General features: G+C 41.7%; 1 protein-coding gene across 1 annotated transcript in view; it reads right to left on the bottom strand.

The window, feature by feature from the left end:
• The window catches only part of kif15 (kinesin family member 15), a 66,731-nt gene that overhangs the window by 24,227 nt on the left and 21,540 nt on the right, over window positions 1-20,964 (bottom strand). Inside the window, exons 13-21 of the mRNA XM_078199493.1 lie at window positions 19,778-19,987; window positions 18,452-18,629; window positions 18,102-18,243; window positions 17,631-17,772; window positions 13,122-13,319; window positions 10,846-10,953; window positions 8,425-8,530; window positions 6,536-6,701; window positions 965-1,124 (exon numbers count right to left, since the gene is read on the bottom strand). Coding sequence (XP_078055619.1) covers window positions 965-1,124; window positions 6,536-6,701; window positions 8,425-8,530; window positions 10,846-10,953; window positions 13,122-13,319; window positions 17,631-17,772; window positions 18,102-18,243; window positions 18,452-18,629; window positions 19,778-19,987 — 1,410 coding nt within the window. The remainder of the gene's footprint in view (window positions 1-964; window positions 1,125-6,535; window positions 6,702-8,424; window positions 8,531-10,845; window positions 10,954-13,121; window positions 13,320-17,630; window positions 17,773-18,101; window positions 18,244-18,451; window positions 18,630-19,777; window positions 19,988-20,964) is intronic.

Raw genomic sequence — 20,964 nt, 5'->3', positions numbered from 1 at the left:
ACATTTCCAAATGGATTCCAAAATACATTAGGCACAAGGAAACAATTCATATTTCTAAGCAGATTTTAAAACAATTTGGCACATGATGGTATATGGATGGTTAATTGGAAATTGGCATACCCTCTACATGATAGGTGTGCTTAGTTCTGAGGGAGAATAACCTACAACAGTGAACAAGTTTGCTGGTAGGGTGATGGGAGAAATCAGCATTAATTTCCTAGCACATGCTTTGCTAAGTTTGGGAGTTCATCTTTTGCTTTCCAAATAAATCAAATCCGTCATCCAAACTGTGTATATATACACAATTAATTTTTACTTAAATAATGTACTGCAAAAAAAATATGATTTTATCACTGGTCATATCTGTCATATAATAAAACACTGACTATATACAGTTTTATATTGCATTAGGTCAAGCGCAGACCTAGAGTTTTTCACATCATATTTTTTACGTAGGACTAACAAGGAAAATAGATTCTCAACAGTGTTAGCTGAGTTCCATGCTGAAATCATGTTTAATGAAAGCTAAAGTTTGAGATTTCACTGGCTAATTGGAAAATTTGGCAGGATATTTGAGGGAAGATCTTTAGCTCCAATGTCTAAACTCTGCTTTAGGATACGTCTCAGATGGAAAGTTAAATGTTCCACAGAGCTTAAAATTTTAATGCTCACCAACAAAACATGAGCTTGACACTTTAAAATGAAACATAAAATTTAGTGCATCATTTTATGAGAAGACGCTTTATGTTTGCTCTCAAAGTCTCCTAGCTTCATGCATCATGGCCAGGTACAAGGCAGAAGAGGATAATCTGTTCCTTCAACATCAGTGCCATTGTCAAGTGAATATTATTCACTTATGTAGGTAAATTTTATCCTCCCACCACACAAACAAAAATCAGGACAATTACAATAACTCTTTATACACAATGTCAATTGCATATATTTAAGTCTTCCCTTTACTTACACTAATTTTAGTCTGTAACACTTCACTTTCCTCCTTCATCTGTTCCAGATTTTCACGCAGCTGCCCAGTTTCATACGCTTTAAACTCCACAACCTCCTGTAGATTATCGTAAGTATCTTGGAGTGACCGCTTCTCTTCCAGAACTTTCTCATGCTCCAGCCTGGTATTGAAAGAGAAGTTGTGTAATAGGTCAGAACCCACACCCACCAAAGATTATGAATTCAGTTTTAACTACAATGGCCTGTATTTTGAAGTGTTAATGGCAAAGCGGTCAGTCATTTTTCTTCCGAAACTTACAGCTATCTGCTGTTCACCAGTGAAGCTAAATGTGGAAATCCAGAAGTTGCTATTGACAATTCTATGCTTCTCCATAAGGCATGTAGTTAAGACCCAAGAAATCACTGAACTGAGAACTTGCTCTTTCACGCTGTTTTATCGCTAATAAAAAGTTTGAAAAAAATTTACATTTCACTAACTATATAATGTAATAAAGCAGCTCCATACACTTCATAAGGACATCACTGAGCCACAAAAGATATTAGAGCAAATGACCAAAAGCTGAATCAAAGAAGTAGATTTTAAGGAAGGAAGCGAGAGAGCCTGGAGGGCCTGGAGTGCACCTGCTTAAATGCAAGGAGCGTAACAGGCAAGACAGATGAACTTAGAGCCTTAATGCATGCGCGGAACTTGGATGTGGTTGCAGTGACAGAGACTTGGTTAAAAGGACAGGACTGGCAGCTGAATATTCCGGGGTATAAGTGTTTTAGGTGAGACAGAGGAGGGGCTAGAAGAGGTGGGGGAGTAGCAATACTGGTTAGGGAGCATATTACAGCAGTACAGGGGGTGGACAATTTGGTAGGATCATGTAACGAGACACTGTGGGTAGAGCTCAGAAACAGGAAGGGCGCAGTCACTATGCTGGGGATATACTACAGGCCTCCCAACAGCCCACGGGAAGCTGAAGAACGGATATGTGAGGAGATTTTGGACAGGTGTAGAAAAAATAGGGCTGTTGTAGTGGGAGACTTTAATTTCCCTCATATAGACTGGAAATCCCTTAGGGCTGGGGGTCCGGACGGGGAGGAATTTGTAAAATGTGTCCAGGAAGGTTCTTTGGAACAATATGTTGATAGTCCAACTAGAGAGGGGGCTATACTGGACCTAGTACTGGGGAATGAGCCCGGTCAGGTCATCAAAGTTTCAGTGGGGGAACATGTGGCGAACAGTGACCACAATTCGGTAAACTTTTAGATAGTCATGGAAAAAGATGAGGGTTGTCCTATGGGTAAGGTGCTGAACTGGGGGAAGGCTAACTACAGCCGGATTAGGCAGGATTTGGTGGCTGTTGATTGGGAGAGGCTGTTAGAGGGCAAATCCACGTCTGGCATGTGGGAGTCTTTTAAGGAGCAGTTGATAGGAGTGCAGGACAGGCATGTGCCTGTAAAAAGGAAGGACAGCAACGGTAGGATTCGAGAGCCGTGGACAACCAGAGAAATTGTGGGTCTAATCAAAAAGAAAAAAGAGGCATACATCAGGTCCAGGCAGCTAAAAACAGATGAAGCACTGAAGGAATACAGAGAAAGTAGGAAAGAACTCAAACAGGGAGTTAGAAGGGCAAAAAGGGTCACGAAATGTCCTTGGCAGACAGGATTAGGGAGAATCCCAAGGCATTTTATACATACGTTAGGAACAAAAGGGTTGTCAGGGAAAGAGTCGGACCTCTCAAGAACAAAGGAGGGGAATTATGCTTAGAACCCAAGGAAGTAGGTGAGATCCAAAATGAATACTTTGCATCAGTATTCATAAAGGAGAGGGACACGTTGATTGGTAGTGTCTCAGAGGAATGTGTAGACCCATTAGAACAAATCGCAATTACAAGGGAGGAAGTGTTAGGTGTTTTAGGAAGCATTAAGGTAGACAAATCCCCAGGGCCAGATGGCATCTATCCTAGATTACTGAGAGAGACAAGAGATGAAATTGCTGGGCCTCTAACAGAAATCTTCATTTCTTCATTGGACACAGGTGAGGTCCCAGAGGATTGGAGGATAGCAAATGTGGTCCCGTTATTTAAGAAGGGTAGCAAGGATAACCCGGGTAATTATAGGCCAGTGAGCTTGACGTCAGTGGTAGGGAAATTGTTGGGGAGAAGATTCTTAGAGATAGGATCTATACACATTTAGAACTGAATAGCCTCATTAGCGATAGACAACATGGTTTTGTACGAGGGAGGGCATGCCTCACAAATTTGGTTGAGTTTTTTGAGGAGGTGACAAAAATGATTGACGAGGGAAGGGCCGTGGATGTCGTCTACATGGATTTTAGTAAAGCATTTGACAAGGTCCCTCATGGCAGGCTGGTGCAAAAAGTTAAATTTCACGGGATCAAAGGTGAGCTAGCTAGATGGGTACAGAACCGGCTTGGCCATAGAAGACAGAGGGTAGCAGTGGTGGGGTCTTTTTCTGATTGGAGGTCTGTGACTAGTGGTGTTCCGCAGGGCTCTGTACTGGGACCTCTGCTGTTTGTGATATATATAAATGATTTGGAAGAAGATGTAGCTGGTCTGATTTGTAAGTTTGCGAACGACACAAAGATTGCTGGAGTTGTGGATAGTGATGAACATTGTCAGAGAATACAGCAGGATATAGATAGGCTGGAACATTGGGCGGAGAAATGGCAGATGGAATTTAAATGCGAAGTGATGCATTTTGGTAGATTTAATGCAGGGGGGAGCTATACAATAAATGGCAGAACCATCAGGAGTATAGACACACAGAGGGATCTGGGTGTGCAAGTCCACAGATCCTTAAAGGTGGCAGCACAGGTGGAAAAGGTGGTGAAGAAGGCATATGGCATGCTTGCCTTTATTGGACAGGGCATAGAGTATAAAAGTTGGCATATGATGTTGCAGTTAGAACGTTGGTTAGGCCACATTTGGAATACTGCGTCCAGTTCTGGTCGCCACGCTACCAGAAAGACGTGGAGGCTTTGGAGAGAGTGCAGAAAAGGTTTACCAGGATGTTGCCTGGTATGGAGGGTATTTGCTATGAGGTGAGATTGAGTAAACTAGGGTTGTTCTCCCTGGAAAGACGGAGGTTGAGGGGCGACCTAATAGAAGTTTATAAAATTATGAAGGGCATAGATAGGGTGAACAGTTGGAAGATTTTTCCCAGGTCAGAAATGACAAACACAAGGGGTCACAAGTTCAAGGTAAGGGGGGCAAGGTTCAATACAGATATGCAGGGGACGTCTTTTACACAGAGAGTGGTGAGGGCCTGGAATGCACTACCAAGCAAGGTGGTTGAGGCAGACACGCTAGGCTCATTTAAGACTTATCTAGATAGCCACATGAACAGACTGGGAATAGAGGGATACAAACGGATGGTCTAGTTAGGAACACATGATTGGTGCAGGCTTGGAGGGCCGAAGGGCCTGTTCCTGTGCTGCATTGTTCTTTGTTTGTTTGAGATGAGAGAGAGGTGTTTAGGGAGGGAATTGCGGATTTTAGGACCTTGGCATTTAATGGCGTGGTCACCAATAGCAGAGCAATTTAAACTACGATGCTCAAGAAGCCAGAATTACAGGAGCACGGATATCTGAAGGTTGTAGGGTTGAGGAATTTTGAAAACAAGGATGAGAATTTTAAAAATAAAGGCATTCATTATAACAGAAATTAATGTAGATCAGCAAATACAGAGGTAACAGGTGATGTGGTGGGAATTAGGACAGGGGAATTTTGGATGACCTCAAGTTTACAGAAGGTAGAAGTTGAGAGACTGGTCAGGAATGCATTGGAATATCAAATCCAGAGTTAACAAAGGCATGAATGAGGCTTTCTGCAGAAGGTGTGGACGGAGTCGGGCCATGTTACAGAGGTGGAAACAGGCCTTCAGGGAAACCCATCTCACCAAGGTATGTCACCAAGGTTGCAAACAGTCTGGCTTGGTAGAATGCGTGGTAAACACTGAAGACAGTGGTTTTGATCTCCCCAATGTTTAATTGGAGGACATTTTTGCTCATCCAGTCCTGTATGCCGGACCAGCATCTGACAATTTGGAAACAGTGGAGGGGTTGAGAGAGCTGATGGCGATGTAAAAGCAAATGCCGTCAATATACATTTGGAAACAGATGTGCTTTTGGTAGCAGCATATAGATGATAAATAGAAGGGGTTCAAGGATAAATCCATGAAGGCCATCAAATCTAAATTTGTGGGAGACAGCAGATGATTCCCTAGCTACAATTAGATAGATAAGAATCATAGAATCCCTACAGTGCAGGAGGCGGCCATTCGGCCCATTGAGTCTGCACCGACCACAATCCCACCCAGGCCCATCCCCATAACCCCATGAGTTTACCCTAGCTAGTTTCCCTGATACTAAGGGACAATTTAGCATGGCCAATCCACCTAACCCGCACATCTTTGGACTGTGGGAAGAAATCCACGCAGACACAGAGAGAACATACAAACTTCACACAGACAGTGATCCAAACCGGGAATCAAACCCAGGTCCCTGGCACTGTGAGGCAGTAGTGCTAACCACTGTGTCTCCAAGCTGTCCTGAGAATGAACTCAGATGGTGTTGGAGGATGGTGTGTTCAACCATATCAAGGCTGCAGACAGCTAGAAAGGCATAAGGAAGAATTTATCTTTGCCACAGTCATTTAGGCTGTTATTTGTGACTTTGATATGAGCCATTTCAATACTATGGCAGAGGAGGAAACCCAAGAAAGTTCAGAAAAAGATGGGAATTAATGCATGGTTAATGAGAATGTAACTAGGTTTTTAATGACAGTTTAAGTCACAACTATTGAACAACCCAGTTGCCTGGAAAACTAATTATATATTTGTGTAACGTCAAATGTTTCCATTCTGATAAAATTTCAAAGTTTTTTCATGGTAATTTTTTTCAAGTTTGATATTTCAGCTTATAATTATTGAACCATAGAATCCCTACAGTGCAGAAGGCCATTCGGCCCATCGATCCTGCATCAACAACATTCCCACCCAGGTCCTACCCTCATAACGCCAAGTATTTTACCCACTAATCCCCCTGACACTAAGGGGCAATTTAGCAAGGCCAATCAACCTCATCCTCACATCTTTGAAATGTGGGAGGAAACCGGAGCACCCGGAGGAAACCCACGCAGACACGGGGAGAACGTGCAAACTCCACACAGTCACCCGAGGCTGGAATTGAACCTGTATCCCTGGCGCTGTGAGGCAGCATTGCTAACCACTGCACTGCCCTATAAAGAATATATTTCAAACACTTACTTTGCTCTCTGCAAAAGTGAAGAATACTTAAGTGCATTTTACTTCCTGATTTCCTGCAATTGGTTGTTTACCCTGCTTGATGATACCATTGTGTTTGGACCCAATGACTCAGCAGTAGATTTAAACTAATGTTTGGGACAGTGACATCCATGTCACAAAGATCATTGGATCTTTGTGGGCAGCTTTACTGGAGGGTCAATGAGCATTGTCATTTTGTTGCTGACCACAAAATCTAGCCAATACCGTTAACAGATAGTTTATAAACACCCGCCATTATCAGGCATGCCATAAACTCTACCTGATCTTATCCAGCTGTAACTGGACATTGATGAACTGCTCAGAAAGTTGACTGTGCTCTGCATCTTGTTTAGTTTTGTAGGAGCTGTATTCCTCCTTTACATTCGTCAGCTCCTTGTCAGCTGAACGCAGCACAACGCGCAAGTCATTTACTTCACTCTGTAATACTGTTAAAACAGAAAAACAGTTGCCGTGATTGATTTACAACTTTAGAAACAACTTGCATACATGTTTTGATATTAATTAAATAAAACACCACGCAAAATAAATGACTACAAGATAGGGTATCAATTTTGATTCAGTGTCTTTTTAAAATCGTAAAATTGCAAGATTCACAATTCCATAAATCTAGCTCACAAAAAAATAAAATCAGGTAAATTCAACAATATCAACAGGGAACAAGATTCAAAGGAAGCACGTCATAGGGCTAAGATTTTAGCGCTGATTCTATCGATGAACCAACTTTGCCAACTACAATGGGGGGGTAACCTCACTGAATGTACCCACATGTCTAATCAGTAAATACCTGATCCCATTTTCCATATATGCTCGAATCACTATTTAACATCTACATAAACGTCAGAGGACAAAATATGGTTTCTAGTTTATTTCTTCCCTCAAACTGAAAAATTACACAATTCAAATGAGGAAGAGAGGATGGGACGAACATTTACAAAAAGAGAGGAATCCTAGTGGAATGGAGTAAGTTCAGTTATGTAACAACTAGAAAGAGCAAAACACTAAATGGTGTATCAGATGAGTAAATAACCAAGAAAGTGAGAGGCCAGTCTGTCGAAGGTTTTCAGAAAGCTTTAAACCAGCAATAAAATGGCAAAAGAAACTCAATACTGACAAATGCAAGGTACTACATATTGAAAGAAGGAATGAGCAAAATAGCAAACTGTCACATAGACACTTTGAAAGAAATTTAACAATAGACCCAGTACTTTCAATTTAATAACAATGCAGAAAAACAATTAAAATAGAGAGTGAGGACAAAAAGCCAAAACGTTGAAGCGCAGGTTATGCTGTAGCTTTATAAGGCAATGTCAGACTTTACTTATGTTTCTGGATCACCTTCAGAATGATAGGCTGTTCAGATAGACATATTTTGAGTGGAAATCAGATTACACACCAGTTGCACTACATTCTGGTAATCACATTGGTTTAAATGTCAGAAATTCAGTTGGAAATTGGAACAGGCCTAGTTAGGCCACAAGACTTAGGAGCAGAGGTAGGCCATTTGGTCAATCAAGTCTACTCTGCCATTCAATGAGACTTTGACTGATCTGATAATCCTGAACTCAACTTTCCTGCCTTACCCCCATAACCCTTGATTCCCTTATTGATTAAAACTGTCTATCTAGGCCTTGAACATAATCAATGACCCAGCCTCTACAGCTCTCGGTAAAGAATTCCACAGATTCACAACCCTCAGGAGAAATTCCTCCTCATCTGTGTTAAATGAGAAACCCCTTATTCTGAGATTATGCCCTCTGATCCTAGACTCTCCCGCAAGAGGAACAACCTCTCCACATCTAGTGTGTCAAGCCCCCTGACAATCTTTGAATTCTGGAAAAGGCCAAGTTGCATAGACCAGTTGAGCCAAATGGTGTATTTTTGTGTTGTATAGTCTATGTAAATTGGCAGGTTAAATGCTGATTGGCTAGTACCAAGCTGCAGCGTAATTTTGGTTGCAACTGGGGTCAAGCCAAGATAGCAGTGAATTCAGGCATCTATAAAACGAGGTATCTGATTCACTATGGGCATTTTAAAATTTAGCTCAATTATAGGACACCAGTGCATGACTTGGAATTTAGAAACTTTAGCACAAATATGGAAATACACAAAAGCATTACACTGTTGCAAACAATTATGTATTTTACTTACTGTCATTTTTATTCTGATAATCCTGCAGCTCTTTCTCAAAACACTTATTTTTCATAATGAGCTCCTGTTGGTCCTTGCTCCGATCATTCCGTTCAGATATGATGAGCTAAGAGCAGTTGGACAAATAAAATTTTACTGTAGTTGATTATGTTTTAAATAAAACTATAATTATATATGTACATCAACAGGGATCTGCATGTTTTAACAAAAAAAATGGGTACCAACTCCATTATAGTTTTCACTTTCCCACAACTTCCAATGTTATGACAAAGTATCTGTACATAACAAGTAAGCCAAACACCCCTACCCAAACATCAAGAGATCCACCTCATAGTGCATGCTTTTGTAAAAACAGGTGCCTCAAATGTATGAAAGTCACTGCATTTGACAGCATTTCCTGTTTCCACTTCAATCTTTGCATTCGTCACCTCACATTTGGAAGTTGACGTTACAAGTTCAGATCATGTCCCCTCCGCAGGGGAGACACAGGGATGCCAAGAATAGATCCTTGGAAATCCAGAGATTACAGCATGGGAAAGCAGGAGAGACTACTGTAGAATAAAGAGTAGAACCATGAAAGTTCAATCTCAGGGAACTGGACAATGGAGGAGAGATGTTGGATATGCTTTACAACTTAAAAGGATCAGAAGGTTAGTATACAACTGTTACCATACCATCAAGGAGGATCTTATTTACAACTTTGATTGGGATACATCAGTGCCGTGACAACAAATGATGGAACTTTATTGAACAGCTTTAGATATGGGCTGTGATTTAGTGGCCACGCTAGCCATGGATGCAAATCCCATATTAGCCACTAAATCTCATGAGGTGCCAAAAATGGGATTTGTACCAGCAAGATTTCCAAACATAATTTTCCCAGCCCCCCCTTCCGATGATGCAATCAGGTTCAAATTCAGGAAGGGTGCAAGTCTGATTAGCATATATTATATTTTAACATTATCAGCCACTACTTCTGCCCTTGGTGTATCGTCCCACCCATACAACCTGATGCGGATCACTACTGGTTTTCAAAAACAAACATCAATTGTGATGATTGTGCTGGGGCGCACAGGTAAGTATATCCCTAGCTGGTGAAGGACATGCCTGGGCCCTCTGGGGAGTCCCATGGCTCCTCATGTGAGTGGGTGTGTGTTGGTGGGGGGAGTGCGTGTGCAGTGTGCGCAAGTATGTGAAAACTCAGTTGTGTATCTGGAGAGATACACACCGGTTTTGAGTTCAAACCTGACACTCGGCCAGATTTTGGGACGATTCTGCCCATAGAGTTTGGGAACAATGGGCACAAATTTCTTACTTGACAACACACTCAAAGGAGTGAGTGGCAAAATAGGGCAGGAATTTTCAATAACAATGGAATACAGGGTGGATTTTCTTTTAAGGAGTGGGTGATACCAGCCATTTTGAAAGGACGTACCCGAGGTGAGGGAACTATTTGCATCATCACTTCCCAACTGCCATGCTAGCTGATGATGCAAATAGTGAAGTTAGTTGGGAATCGGGAAGAAGCAGCATAGATGAAAGTTAGCGGCAATAAGTTTCTCATGTGTTGGAAAGGAGGCAGAAAAGGGAGAGGTGTTTAAGGATTATTGGTGAGGGTGAGGGTGGAATACATTCAGTCTAGGATAGACAGATCTTTGGTCTCTCGGAATCAAGCGAAATCAGGTGCAGACAGAAAAGTGGAACTGAAACCCATGATCAGCCAAGATCATAATTAATAGCAGAGCTAGGCTCGATAGGGTTAATGTCTACTCATACTCCTATTTCCTGTGGAGAGAAGTCAGGGTTTTATGTTTGCTTGCCATGATGATCCTGGATTAGCGAGCAGTTTTGGCAGAAGAGAGTGGGGGGAACAGAATTGGTGTGACCTAATTAGATTTGGTGAATACATGACCAAACCAAGGACTGCACCAAATACACTTAAGTTTGCATTTCTTCAACTTGAAAGCACAGAGACAGGGTCTTTGGTGGGAGAAGGCTAGGATGAGCAAGAGTAATGAGGTTTACTGGGAAAAAGAGCATCAAAAGATAGAGGAGAGAGAAAGAGAGACGTTAAGCAGGTTGACAGCTGCAGAAGTATTTATACAAGTAGGATTAGAAAAGGGCAGGGATATTTGGGTGGTATGGGATACAAGGTAATCGAGATTACCTTATCATTAATCGAGACCGTGGGAATAGAGATCACTGCTAGATGGCAAGGATGAGAATGGCAATAGATAGGGGTAGGAGTATTTTTACACGGATGTGAAACATAAAGAGAGAACCAAAAAACATACTCCTGCTGTCTATCAAACTTCACATTTTTCACACCTCTTATGCATGGAAATTAAGTTTTAAATGAAAAGGCTACCTGCAACACATAACTACAAAAGATAAAATGCAAGAGATAAAAACATTGACTACCTCATTCATTTGAGTAGAATGATGTTCCAGTTTGTCAATATTTTGTTGAAGTTTTACATTTTTGCTCTCCGCTTCATCCAGTTTTGTCTGGAGATTAGCCAATTGCTCCTATAGCAAGACAAAAGCCAGCTTCAGTTAGTTGATATATTTAACCATTTTTAGGCATAGTGAAAAAAAAACCCTAATTTTCAAATAATATTGTGCAGATAGGATTGATTATCTCCACAGAGAAGGCGATTCAGCTCACCAGATCCTTGCCACAGTATGACCATGAATTCTCTCTGAAATTCTAAACAGGCAAGCAATGGAGGTAGAGAAAGGAGAGAGCACTGCATACTGAAAACGTCCTTACACAGTAGTCTCCTTTAACACAGAAATAATGACATAGAAGTGCAAGTCAAACAGCACTTGAATCCAAACAGGGCACTGCTCACTCACCTTTAATTTTAAGTTGCAATGAGCAAATGCTGCAGCTGTTGATACTTTAGCAGCCACATATTCACAATTTTCCTCTGACTATTCAACATTTTAAAAGCATATATTTATTAACCTCTTCCCTTTTATAAGTATTGCGAATTTCATTTCACCTGCTCTTACAGGTATGGTATTTTAACTCTTAACAAACATGAGTACTCCATTTACCTTGTCAAAACCTTTCTTAATTTTCAACACTTGTATCAATGTCCCTGGAACTTTCTGCTCTAGTGCGAGACAGGGAGGCAACACCATTCATACAACCTGTGATCATCAACATTCAACGAAGATACCTGCATACAGAATATGAATTTATTCTGCAAGCGAGATATAGTTCAATTGGAAACAGGGTATGAGCCATCCTCATGAAAAAAAGAGATTTCCACATGTTGCTGGTGCCATATCTTCTAACTCAAGGTCAGAGGGCTATGCTAGAGAGTTATGTCCTGGGTATGTCGCAAGGGCGGCACGGTAGCACAGTGGTTAGCACTGCTGCTTCACAGCTCCAGGGTCCCGGGTTCGATTCCCGGCTCGGGTCACTGTCTGTGTGGAGTTTGCACATTCTCCTCGTGTCTGCGTGGGTTTCCTCCGGGTGCTCCGGTTTCCTCCCACAGTCCAAAGATGTGCGGGTTAGGTTGATTGGCCAGGTTAAAAATTGCCCCTTAGAGTCCAGGGATGCGTAGGTTAGAGGGATTAGTGGGTAAATATGTGGGGGTAGGGCCTGGGTGGGATTGTGGTCGGTGCAGACTCGATGGGCCGAATGGCCTCCTTCTGCACTGTAGGGTTTCTATGATGTCACTAAAATATGTATAGGAAATGTTAGCACATTGTTGTGAAAGGTTGGTTCAATTCCATGAGGGTGCATTGGGAACTCAGATGGGAGAATCCATGCTTGAGGAAAGTAGTTTGGGGTTAAAACGCCACTCGAATGTGCAATATAAGATGAAATACTATATCAACAGAATGTTGTACTGTTGAAAGAGGTAACTTGCAGAGAAGACATCTGTCATGGCACTATTTGAAGAGCAGGGGATTCTTCTGTTGTTATTGTCACCATTTGTTCATCTCATTTGCTGTTTTGGGGAAAACAACAAATTTGGCTGCACTGTTTGCCTGCATAACAAATTAGCAATGCTTCCAAACACATTTACTGGTCATGTAGTAACCAAGGATGTGCTGAAACGCTATATAAATGCAAGTTTTCTCTTTAATATCCAACTATCACAATGCCACTTTTCCTATCCTACCGTTATTTTAAGTAGAAAAATACATCACCAAAGAACTTATTTGGACATAGGCAAAGACTGAACCACACCAAGCATCAGAAGTTATTAAGAGGAAACAATTTTCCAATATGCAAAATTATGCTACTTTGGACAAAGCATGGTCATTATTAAATAATAAAAGCATGGGAATTATTAACTGACTCATCTAACTGTCAAAAATGATTTCTTACTTTTATGGCTGCCTTAGGCATCAAAGTCAGAAGAAGATTAATTCAGTTGACAACACAAGATTTGTTGTGTGCAAATTACTGGTGAAACTGCAGAATTGCTGTCAATGCTTAAAGCAAATTAATTTGCTGCGAAGCACTTTGGGACATCCTGAAGAGGAAAGGCACTATATAAAAATAAATCTGTCTTCTTCTATTGCCAAACATCCCCTGTCATAGAGGTACAGAGTAGAATCCTTTTCTCACCTGAAATACAGAGCTAGCATTCTAAATTCAGCTTCAGGTGAGACTATAACACAGGCCTTTACAGAGGAGTGGGGGAAAGAAAAGTTAACTATGAAACACTAACCTGCACCATTCGAAGCTCTTCTGCAATCGCATCATAAGCCTGTTCATTCATTTCAGGTGGCAAAGGCTCATTCATAATATCGCTTTCCTGAGTTCCTGGCTCAATCTCTTCACAGGCGCCAGGAGTTCCTTCAGGACTCATGCGTAGAATAATTCGAGATCGTAGATTGTAAACAGGCTTTGTTGGAGTAGTCATATTCTAATGTATCACAAGACAGGTATTAGCATACAAACAGATAACAGTGAAGACCATTATTTAAACCAATTCCAAACACAATGGGACAATAAGGGGGAAAAATAAGCAGGTACAGGAAGAAGCTGGGTACACTTTGTTTTACAACATCAAGGCTGCTAAGAATAAAACAAGAGCTGAACTCAAGAGGCAAGGTGAGAGCAACTGCCCTTGACATCAAGGAAGGATTTGGCCAAGACAACAGGATGCCCTGTCAAAACTGGAGGCATAGGGAATTGGAGGGATGGGGTGGGGGGGATTCTCCATCGGCTGGAGTCATACCCAGCACAAAGGTTATGCTGCTTGAGGTCAATCATCTCCGCTGCAGGACATCACTGCAGAATGTCCTCAGGGTAGTGTCCTTGGCCTAACCATTTTTAGCAGCTTCACCAATGACCTTCCCTCCATTGTAAGGTCAGAAGTGGGGATATTCGCTGACGTTTGCATAATATTCAGCACCATTTGTGATTCCTCAGATACTGGTGCAGTCCGTGTCAATATGCATTAAGCTGTAGACAACATTCAAGCTTGGACTAATAAATGACAAGTAACATTCTTTCCACACATTTGCCAGGAGATAATTCAACCATCTCCCCATGCCATTCAATGGCATTACCATCACTGAATCACCAATATCAATATACTGGGGTAATCATGGGCCAGAAACTGAATTGGACCCACCATATGATGCGATTAGGCGAGATTTAGCTGGCATAGGTTGGGGAAGGAAACTGCAGGGGATGGGCACAATTGTAATGTGGAACTTGTTCAAGGAACAGCTACTACGCGTCCTTGATAAATATGTACCTGTCAGGCAGGGAGGAAGCAGACGTGTGAGGGAACCGTGGTTTACTAAGGAGGTTGAATCTCTTGTGAAGCGGAAGAAGGAGACTTATGTTAAGATGAGACGTGAAGGCTCAGTTAGGGCGCTTGAGAGTTACAAGTTAGCCAGGAAGGACCTAAAGAAAGAGTTAAGAAGAGCCAGGAGGGGACATGAGAAGTCTTTGGCAGGTAGGATCAAGGAAAACCCTAAAGCTTTCTATAGGTATGTCAGGAGTAAAAGAATGACTCGGGTAAGATTAGGGCCAGGCAAGGAGTGGGAAGTTGTGCGTGGAGTCTGAAGAGATAGGAGAGGCACTAAATGAATATTTTCCGTCGGTATTCACACTGGAGAGGGACAGTGTTGTCGAGGGGAGTACTGAGATGCAGGCTGTTGGACTGGATGGGATTGATGTTCATAAGGAGGAGGTGTTAGCAATTCTGGAAAGGGTAAAAATAGATAAGTCCCCTGGGCCGGATGGGATTTATCCTAGGATTCTCTGGGAGGCTAGAAAGGAGATTGCAGAGCCTTTGGCTTTGATCATTGTCTACAGGAACAGTGCCAGAAGACTGGAGGATAGCAAATGTTGTCCCCTTGTTCAAGAAGGGGAGTAGGGACAACCCTGGTAATTATAGACCGGTGAGCCTTACTTCTGTTGTGGGCAAAGTATTGGAAAGGATTATAAGAGATAGGATTTATAATCACCTAGAAAGGAATAATTTGATTAGGGATAGTCAGCACGGTTTTGTGAAGGGTAGGTCGTGCCTCACAAACCTTATTGAGTTCTTTGAGAAGGTGACCAAAGAGGTGGATGAGGGTAAAGCGGTTGATGTGGTGTATATGGATTTCAGCAAAGCGTTTGATAAGGTTCCCCATGGTAAGCTTTTGCAGAAAATATGGACACATGGGATTGAGGGTGATTTAGTGGTTTGGATCAGGAATTGGCTAGCTGTAAGAAAACAAAGGGTGGTGGTTGATGGGAAATATTCATCCTGGAGTTCAGTTACTAGTGGTGTACCGCAAGGATCTGTTTTGGGGCCACTGCTGTTTGTCATTTTTATTAATGACTTGGATGAGGGCGTGGAAGGATGGATTAGTAAATTTGCGGACAACACTAAAGTCGGTGGAGTTGTAGACAGTGCGGAGGGAAGTGGCAGGTTACAGAGGGACATAGATAAGCTGCAGAGCTGGGCTGAGAGGTGGCAAATGGAGTTTAATGCGGAAAAATGTGAGGTGATTCACTTTGGAAGGAGTAACAGGAATACAGAGTACTGGGCTAATGGTAAGATACTTGGTAGTGTGAATGAACAGAGGGATCTGGGTGTCCATGTGCATAGATCCCTGAAAGTTGGCACCCAGGTTGATAGGGTTGTTAAGAAGGCGTACAGTGTGTTAGCTTTTATTGGTAGAAGGATTGAGTTTCGGAGCCAGGAGGTCATGCTGCAACTGTACAAAACTCTGGTGTGGCCACATTTGGAGTATTGCGTACAGTTCTGGTCACCGCATTATAGGAAAGATGTGGAAGTGTTGGAAAGGGTGCAGAGGAGATTTACCAGGATGTTGCCTGGTATGGTGGGAAAATCGTATGAGGAAAGGCTGAGGGGCTTGAGGTTGTTTTCGTTAGAGAGAAGAAGGTTAAGAGGTGACTTAATAGAGGCATACAAGATGATCAGAGGATTAGATAGGGTGGATAGTGAGAGCCTTTTTCCTCGGATGGTGTTGGCTAGCACGAGGGGACATAGCTTTAAATTGAGGGGTGAGAGATATAGGACAGATGTTAGAGGTAGGTTCTTTACTCAGATAGTAAGGGCGTGGAATGCCCTGCCTGCAGCAGTGGTGGACTCGTCAACGTTGAGAGCGTTCAAGTGGTTATTGGATAAACATATGGATGATATTGGAATAGTGTAGGTTAGAGGGGCTTTAGATTGGTTTCACTGGTCAGCGCCACATCGAGGGCTGAAGGGCCTGTACTGCGCTGTAATGTTCTATATAAATACTGTGGTTACAAGAGGTCAGAGGTTGGGAATTCCATCACAAGTAACTCACCTCCTGACTCTCCAAAACCTGTCCACCATCTATAAGGCACAAGTCTCCACTTTCCTGAATAGTGTCGCTCCAACAACACTCAAGAAGCAGGATACCAGGATACCATTTTGAGGCACACCTCCTATTTTCTGTCTTCTTCCCTTACTGGGAACTTAGTTTTTAACCTCTCCCTGTCCTCCCGCCGTTTTTTAAACCCTTCCTGTCTCTCTCTCTCTCTCTCTTTCTCTCATTTCTCCCAGGGATTTTGCACCCATTTTGAGTTTTCACTTTTTGTGTGGCCATTGTCTTCAGTTCCAAGTCCCTTTGGTCATGCACAAGGGGCTGACCAACAAAAAAAATCTTAACCATGCGTGCGCAGCTCTGTTCCAACCAGCATGTGCTCAGATGCTCAAGATCCATCGAGTCCTGGAGATGCCAACTGCAGAGCTAAAGACGAAGATTAGTTTTAGCTTAATTAGATGAATTTTGAATCATTTTGAATCTTCTTGGGTGTGTGGGGGGGGGGGGGGGGGGGGGGGGGGGGTCTTCATGGCACACCTGTTGGAAATCACTGATCGAGAAGGAAGAGAGCAGCAGATGCACGAGAACACCACCAGCTGCAAGTTCATCTCCAATCTACACACCGGCCTGACTTGGAACTAGATCACCATTTCTTCACAGTTGCCGGATCAAAATCCTGGAACTGCTTTCCAAACAGCACTGTGGATTTACCTACAGCACATGGACTGCAATTGTTCAAGGTGGCTGATCACCACCTTCTCATAGGCAATTAGGTATGGGCAATAAATGCAGGCCTAGTCAGCTACACCCAGATGCCATGAAATAATTTTTTTAAAAACTGGGTGTACCTTCATCACACACACTGCAGTGGTTCAAGTACACAGCTCACCACTAATTTCTCAAGGGCAACTCAGGATGAGCAACAAAAGTTGACAAGGAATTTAACAGCAATCATGTTCAAGAACTCATTTTATTTCTAAGTTTTTTCAACACAACCAAAGTGTTGCCAGATGCTTACAAGAACTAAATGGGAACAGGAATTTTTCTTTAAAAGTGTCTGCACAAACATATTTTTAATTGAGGTGGTGTACTGGTGCATTCACTTGTGCCTTAAAAAAAAAATGACAGTATCAGCTCATTTTGCAAGGATTTGTTTTTCGAAAGTATTAACTACAATAGCAATTGGCACAAATTGCTTCCGCTGTAATCTCCTTGCCTCTTGGAGCGTGGCACTAAATCCCACAGGAATCAAAAAATAAAGCTCTTTTGCTAAAATGGCTCAAATAAATGACAGAATCAACCCCCGAGCATTTAAGTCCCCACTGAAATCAGTTTTCAACAAACCTCAGTTGAATCTGGAATATTTAAAATCAGCCATCACCTCAATAGTGAATATGTCGTGGAATATGTACCTTAATTGTCTCAGCATGCATCTTATTTAGCTGGGAGACCTCCTGACGTGTAAGAGCTTTCGTTGCTTCCAAAATAGTTTCTAGATGCTGGTTGGCCTTTTGAAGGGTGTGGACCTCCAATTCCAACTCCATTTGTCTCTTCCTACAAGTAATACAAAGTTCAGTTTATACAAATCGGAACACAATCAACGTTGGAATCCTACTCTTCCAGGATTTGCTGGAATTTACAAGTTAACCTCAATTCCAGGAAGTAAAAGTTGATCTCATCAGCCTCTGAGCAACGAGCAGTCCTTTTCAGGACCACATGCTCACCTCCTTAGTTTGAGGCAGAGGCTCATATTATCTGCTTCACCTCCCTGGCCAGTTCATGACAGAAGGAACTGAACAAACACACTGAACAAAATAATTAAAATTCTGACTGATAGCACTATTAATTGGTAGAAATTTTCAAACAAATACCAATTGACTTACTTGGTCAGCTCCTGAAATTCCTCATACTCCTGTTTCACAGAAGATAAATCACTCTGTGCTTGTAGAAGTCGAGCTTTAAGCCTTTCTTGTGATACTGCAGAGACGTTTTCAACTTTGACGGGTGACAGGTACAAGGTCTGACCTTATAAATTAATTGACAAAACATCGCTTGCGTATTACAATTCATGGGAACAATACAACAAATATTATTGCTAAATCAGGAACAGCAAAAAAAAACAATACATTGATAATACCGACACATTGCTAATGGATACAGTCACTTCTCAGGTTGCAGCTTTGTCAAGCAAATTGCATATCAAATTACAAACATTGTATAAAAGCATATTCACCTCCAGTATTTTTATCAGAAATAGATGCTTCCAAAAATGCTCTTTCCAATTCTGCTGCCATGTGTAAGGTAATTTCCTTAGCACGTTTCACACTCTCCAAGGAGTTCAGGTATTTATTTTCTTCCCTCAGAGCACGATTCTCCATTGCATAAGTGGCAACCCGAGGATCTTGTTCAATCTAGTAGTACAAGACATTGTAAATTTCTACAAGGAACTTAATAACAATACATTGAATGTACACCACAAAAAAAGGCCACTTGGCTCAACTATTCTGGCATATATCCTCAACATGAGCCTCCTTACACCCAATTTCATATCTAATGCCCTTTATTAGGTTGCTCTCTTTAATTAACAAAAGAAGCTCAATCTGTTCAATTTTCCCTAATAATTATACCCTCTTAATTCTCGTATCATTCTTATAAATCTTTTTGCACCATCTCCATGCTTCTATGCCCTTCTCATAATATGGAGAGAACAATACATGGTAATCCAAGTGGGGTCTAACCAAGATTTTATATTATGTCAAAGATCTAAAACGTTAACTGTTTCTCTCCCCAAAGTATTTCTATTTTTTATCTTATAACATTTCCAGCATTTTGCTTTTATATTGAAGTTCTATACAAGTTTAACACGATTTAAGTGCTTTTCAATAAATCTATGCTTTATGGCAATGTTATCTTGTGTTGCTACTTTAAATGATCTATGAATATGTACCCCAGGATTCTTTTGTTCCAAAGATATGTGAAACTCAGTTACTGTTTTGTTATCCTGTTTTACTTTAAAAAAAAATCAAAGGTAGAACCTTACAACTGCATAATTAGTTAATAAGGAGTTAATAATCATTTGGAGATCTTGTGGCACAGTGGAGAGCGTCCCTGCTCCAAAGCCAGAAGCTCCAGGTTCGAGTCCCACCCCAGGACTTGATGGCCGAGGAAGGTGTGTGTCAAACAGGTTGAGTATTAACCTGCAAATCCTTCCAACACAAGACATTGGTAGTCGGTAAGAGTAGGAGTGATCCCTGGTCAGCAATGTGCTGGAAAGAAAGTTGGAACCTCTACCATCACTATCCATAGCACCAGACTACAACATGCATGTAAAAGTTCATACTGCCACAGCAACTCAAGACTCCCTGACTAAACTATAATACACCAACACTAAATTCTGCTTAAACTGTTGGACAAATTCATCTCTTGTTTCAATGAACTGAATTGAAAGGTAGTGATTTCATAGCTGAAGAAATCAGCCACTAAAATTAATTACTCCATTTAAAGATGTTTTAAGACAAGTATTTGAGTTAAAATTCTAAGCATGCTCTTTCTTTCCCACCTGCTTTTTTAAAGTTTGAATTTCTTCCCTCAGCTCAGTGATCTCTGCATCCTTTTCATCAGGAGGTAGGTTTTCTTGGGATTCTTTCAGCAGCTTCTCCAGTCGTGCTATGCTTGTCTCCCTGAACTTCACAATCATTTTGTTTGATTGAAGTATCTTTTCCTTTTTAGCGCACACATCTTTAAGTTGGCCAATTTTTTCTTTCAAGTTCTGCAAAACAAAAATGGGATAAAGAAGACACACATGAGCTTTTTCAGCAATAGGAAGAATACTTTCTTTTCCACTTTAACTAACTTTCTGCCTTTCCAATCAAATACTTTCTAGGACATGGCTAGCACCAGCAGAAATCTCAATGACTCATCTTGTTCCCACACCAAGCAATAGGTCGAGGTCAATATTACTTTAAGTTCTACTGCAATTCCACTCTGCAATGGATTCAGTCACATTTATAATAGTCACAGTCACATATATCCCGACTTGGGTCAGTATGTGTGTGGAGTCTGCACATTCTCCCCGTTTCGGCGTGGGTTTCCTCCGGGTGTGCCGGTTTCCTCCTACAGTCCAAAGATGTGTGGGTTAGGTGGATTGGCCATGCTAAATTACCCCTTAGGGTTAGCTAGGGTAAATACATGGGGTTATGGGGATAGGGCCTGGGTGGGATTGTGGTCAGTGCAGTCTCAATGGGCCAAATTGCCTCCTTCTGCACTGTATGATTCTATGATAAAGTGAAAAGCCAATATCATTGCCAATCAAATGAATCCAATTGGCCAAATTAGTTAAAATGGCTGAAAATCAGCTAGTTTTTAAAACATTATTCACCCTTGGGATACCAGTATCACTGGCATTCATTGCCCATTCCTAGCTAGCCTTGACAAAACTGTAGTGAACAATCAGTTGGCGAGAACATGGGGGCTTAAAGAACAGAGAGAACAGGAGTTCACTTTGAGAGTCAGCAAGAACTGTAGGGGCTAAAAACATGGAGTGCGAGTGAGAGCAAGAGTTCACTCAGAGTTGGTGAGGACGGAGAGGGCCAACCTGTAGCTAAGTTTCCATTACCACCAGAAGAATCAGGAGTTCAAAGTGAGCGCACAAGCAGCCAGGAGCTCAAAGAGTGCAAGAGGAACCAGGAGCTCACAAAGATCTAGCTGCTGATGGTGGGTCTCTGTGGACCAACCAAATCTGGAGAA

This window comes from Mustelus asterias, chromosome 2, assembly GCF_964213995.1.
Source record: "Mustelus asterias chromosome 2, sMusAst1.hap1.1, whole genome shotgun sequence".
NCBI classification, from domain to species: Eukaryota; Metazoa; Chordata; class Chondrichthyes; order Carcharhiniformes; family Triakidae; genus Mustelus; species Mustelus asterias.
Note: the sequence above shows the minus strand (reverse complement) of the source record. Positions and strands in the feature narration are given on the sequence as shown.